Genomic DNA, 4,742 nt, shown 5'->3' with positions numbered 1-4,742 from the left:
GCATGGAATAGAAGAGTACGCTTAATGTTGTTAATCTTACGGATCATTCTTTCGGCTTTGCCATTTTGGGAAGATGTGTTAGGACATGAAAAGCGAAAAACCATTCCATTTTTGACACAAAACAATTTGAACGGATCATTATCAAATTCGCGACCATGATCGCTTTGAAAAGATTTAATAGGACGGTCAAATTGAGTGAGAATATATTGTCGAAAATTAAGAAAGGTTTGAAACACTTGAGATTTATAAACAAGCGGAATAGTCCACACATGATGAGTGAAATCATCTAAGAGCACTAAATAATACTTGTGACCTTTGTCACTACGAATAGGAGAAGTCCACAGATCGGCATGAATTATATCAAAAGCAGAATGAGTAGTGCTATTAGAACGATAAAAAGGCAAGCGAATATGTTTTCCCAATTGACAACCAACACAAGTATTGGAGTCATGCTCCTTATTACAAACAATCAAATTCCTACTTTTAAGTAAATCTAAGGTAGGTGCCCCGGGATGTCCTAGAAGATTGTGCCATGTGGATGGAGACAAGGCTGTGAGAGAAGTGGCTAGACAAGTTGACGGAGTGGTGGTCACAAGATAGAGGTCCCCCGTACTATTGCATCTGGTTATTAGACTCCCCGTTCGAAGATCCTTCACAGAAAAACCACTAGGATCAAACTCTATGGACACGGAATTATCAGAAGTAAATTTACGAACAGAAATTAAATTTTTGATAATTTGTGGAGCTAAATAAACATCACGTAAAGCAAGGGATTTATTAGCAATAGTGGAATGACCATAACCCGTTATTGGAATGCGTTGACCGTTTCCCACTTGAATATAATTATTAGTGCTTAAATTAAAAAGGGGTAAGAGTTTACCGGCTTGATTGGTCATGTGAGAAGTAGCTCCGGAGTCCATGTACCAAGATGGGTCATAGTTTGGCAAGCTCATAGTTGCAAATGCGTTGCTTAACTCAGTCGGAGTCATTGTAGCACCATATTCAGACCCTTGAGCTACGCAGGCTTGTTGGTGGGGCTGTTGATACGACTGTGGAGCATGAAAATAGGCAGCAGGGGGTCGTTGTTGCTGTACGGCAGGAGGGCCTGGCCTCCCTGGTTGCTGCGGGTAGGGGTATTGGGGTTGACCCCATTGAGGTGCAGCTTGCGGACCCTGGTAGTAGCTTGGCTGGTTCCCCCATTGAGGCTGACCCCAAGCTGGTGCCTGCTGCTGCGGAGCTTGCTGCTGTCCTGTGCCTCTGCCACGACCCCTGCCACGCCCCTTGCCACGGCCTCTGCTGCGACCAGGTGGTGCGCCACCACGACCAGCCGGCTGCTGCTGGGTTCCGGGCTGGTTTGGGGTTCCGGTTTGAGCCACAAAAGAAGAAGTCGGATTGCTTGTGTCGTTTGCTCTACGAGATTCCTCGAGCAAGAGCCGGGATATGGCAGTCTCAAAAGAAGGCAGGGGTTCCGTCTGCTGAATCATTGCAGCCACTGTATCGAAGTCAGTATTGGTAAGACCCGAGACCAAGCGAATTACCAGTTTTTGCTCCAACACCGGTTGATCAACATTAGCTAATTGATCTTTTAAATTCTTCAATTCACGACAATATGAAGAAATATCTGAAAAATTTGAGAGATGCAAGGCATTGAATTGATTTTCAAGATAGACGACTCTAGTAGTTTTATTATCTTGATAAATTGCCTTGAGCTTGTCCCAAATCGATCTGTTGAGCCGCAACCCCTTTTTCTATAACCGTTTCAAGCAAATCCTTAGAAATTGTGCCATATATCCAGTTCTTGACAATAGAGTCAAGTCGTTTCCACATCTCATCCGATATATCCGTCGGTTTAGGTGTTTTAGAGTCAATGTGATCAAGAACATTGTACGCGTGTGCATGACACTCAAATAATTCAAACCAATTGGAATATTGGACTTTATCTCGATTAAGAATAAGGGGAAAAACATTCTTGATGTTGTTAACACCTAATGCAGGGTGATAATCAGCAGAAGAGGAAGAAGAGGCGTTGTCATCTTTGCCCATGGTGGCAGGAAGAAGGTAGGCGCACCAAAATTATAAAACAAGGAACTAGAATAAAATTAATTAATTGATAAAACCAATTAATTAATTAATTATAGTGGAGGAAAAAGAAATAGCAGGTGCACTCAAGAGGAATTGCCGTGGGAAGAAGACAAATATGGGGCTAAAAAAAAAATTTTTTTTTTGCGGAAGCTAGATCGTAACCTAAAGCTGTGATACCATGTTAGAGGACCATCTCAACCAAAAGCTTAAGCTGATGGTTAAGGCCCAGAAATATGTTTTATACTCTATCAAAAATAAAGGGGAGTCACTTTTATGTGGCCAACCATCATGGAGACTTGTGCAGTTAGTGTTAATGGGGTTACTTTGTTATAGTTATGTGAGTTACTAAATTAATAATATAAGAGTTATTTCGTTAGTGTTGTAGGACTATAGTTACTAAATTAATAATATAGGTATTATTTAATGAGTTACTTTGTCATTATAATTTGAGAATACTCCGTTTTTTCACAAGCGGGCACATGATATGACCAGTCATACATAATACACGATGTATTCAAATAGATTTTAAGAGTGCCACTTATGAAACAACCAAACTTTGTCAATTAAAAATAAAACATTACAATTTCTTTCAAAATAAAAACAAAAAACATTGAAATATTTCTTTGTTTTTTGTATTTTTGTTGTTGTTGTTGTTGTTGTATCATGATAGCAGAAGAAAGAGATAGGATCATGAAGTCAGTCTTATTCATAAGCATCGTATGTCTTGGTCAAGATGCCTCCTTATTTAGGGACGCCCAGCAGTTTCTTCAAGTCCTTCTGCAAAACGAAAAAAGATTAATTAAATTATCCAAATTGTTTCTTGGTATCATTAACGAGTGAAGCTTAAGTTTTTACCTCGACGATCTTTAGGGGAGTAAATGGTGAGATGCGATCAACAACGTTACCATGTTTATCAACGACAAACTTGGTAAAATTCCACTTTATTCTATCTCCCATAAACCCCCTTTTGGTTGATTTCAAGTACTTAAATATTGGGGCAGCATTACTACCATTCACTTCAATCTGGAAAAAATAGAAGCCAAAATGTTTAACAAATTAAGTCATAAATGCTACTCCGTAACAACCAACAACTACAACTAGTTTTGTCGAACATACCTTAATACTCTTGATTTTATTACTCTCTTCGTGTTTTAATAAGTGTTACAGCTTGATTGAACATGGATGTTGAGACACGACTTTGACCATTAATTTATCTAATTATATGGTAGTAAAATTATAGGAAAATTGATATTATGAAAGTATACATTACAACGAATCAAACAATGTATTATATAATAACATTTGTTTTTTATATATTAGTAAATTAATTAAGTCAAAGCCATTATGTGAATAATGAAAAAAGTCAAATTATAACACTTATTAAAACACCGAGGGAGTAATAGGTTTCACATTTTATCCAGACCACACTTCTCAAATTTATAAAGGTACTAACTAACATATGATCAAATGAAGTATTATGGTGGTTTGTAAATGATCAAACAAGCAAAACACCTTGTCAAAAATGGGGTATTCAGCTTTGTAATTCGTGCACGCAAACTCCACGATCTCCTCATTAGTTCCTGGCTCTTGCTTAAACTGGTTACTTGGAAATGCCAAGATCTCCAAACCTGCAGCAATTCAGTACATTCATAAGTCATCTAACCTTCCATATAACAGCGCGAACAAAAACAAAAGGAAGAACATAGAACAAGAAGCGAAGCTACCTAGGTCCTTGTATTTATCATACAATTGTGTCAAGTAAGTGTAGTTTTTTTTGGTAAGACCACTGCACCCCAAAACAGAAATGGAGTGAGCTGAGTTTAGCACAAATTGTAGCGCCAACAAAAGAAATGTACGTCTTGAAATGATAGTTCATGCATATCATACGTACCATAGTGATGCAACGTTAATAATCAACAATACCTTCCCTTTGTAAATGCTAAGATTAACATCTTTACCACTTGCATCCTGCATATATATTAACAATTAATATGTTGATCAAACTAAGTCCGAAACTTTATAGGCACTATATCAAATTACGTTCATTCTGCATTCTACAATGTAACAAACTAACAATAATAGCCACGACTCTTACAAAACATATGTACTATAAGAAATCCAAAACATATACATATATCAATCCTACAAACCAACATTAAAAAAAAAAATATCAATTACTTTATAATAATCACAACAAAATTGAAAGTTTTGTAGAATATAAGAAACAAAAGTACAATTAAAGAATAATTAAAAAGAAAAACTAACTTTGACAATAAATTCATGGACTGATCTGGGTTGAGCATAAGAGTAAGTTGCCATTGATTGTTGTGATCTAGAACTTGAGAAAAGGGGGAATGATTAATACACCCAATTGATCGACAAATTATCTATATTATTGAAAGATCTCTAAATGACTTGGCTTTGACATCGAAGATAATTGATTATATATGAAACAATTGACACCATATAAATGGAAATGTATAGAAAATCTAGATAAAATGTGTTGTAAAATATGAACTACCTATGACAAATCTAATAGTATATATGCAAATATAGAAAAGTCTAGGCTATAATTATCCTAAGCAAAGGTAGCTTGTAGATAACATAAAGCTACTTGAGGAAAGATGTGAATTCATGTAAGCATAATTGGATGTACAATT

At 36.5% G+C, this 4,742-nt stretch overlaps 1 protein-coding gene across 1 annotated transcript; it reads right to left on the bottom strand.

Annotated features, from left to right (window-relative positions):
• Nucleotides 1–2,823: 2,823 nt before the first annotated feature.
• LOC145563613 (putative phospholipid hydroperoxide glutathione peroxidase) lies at nucleotides 2,824–4,413 on the bottom strand. Its single transcript, XM_081624057.1, has 6 exons — nucleotides 4,348–4,413; nucleotides 3,974–4,050; nucleotides 3,807–3,868; nucleotides 3,595–3,710; nucleotides 2,938–3,105; nucleotides 2,824–2,859 (listed from the first exon to the last, which is right to left on the bottom strand). The coding sequence occupies exons 1-6, from the start codon at nucleotides 4,399–4,401 to the stop codon at nucleotides 2,824–2,826; spliced, it is 513 nt and encodes a 170-aa protein (XP_081480183.1). The 5' UTR covers nucleotides 4,402–4,413.
• Nucleotides 4,414–4,742: the final 329 nt, after the last annotated feature.

This window comes from Chenopodium album, chromosome 10, assembly GCF_948465745.1.
Source record: "Chenopodium album chromosome 10, dcCheAlbu1.1, whole genome shotgun sequence".
NCBI classification, from domain to species: domain Eukaryota; kingdom Viridiplantae; phylum Streptophyta; class Magnoliopsida; order Caryophyllales; family Amaranthaceae; genus Chenopodium; species Chenopodium album.
Note: the sequence above shows the minus strand (reverse complement) of the source record. Positions and strands in the feature narration are given on the sequence as shown.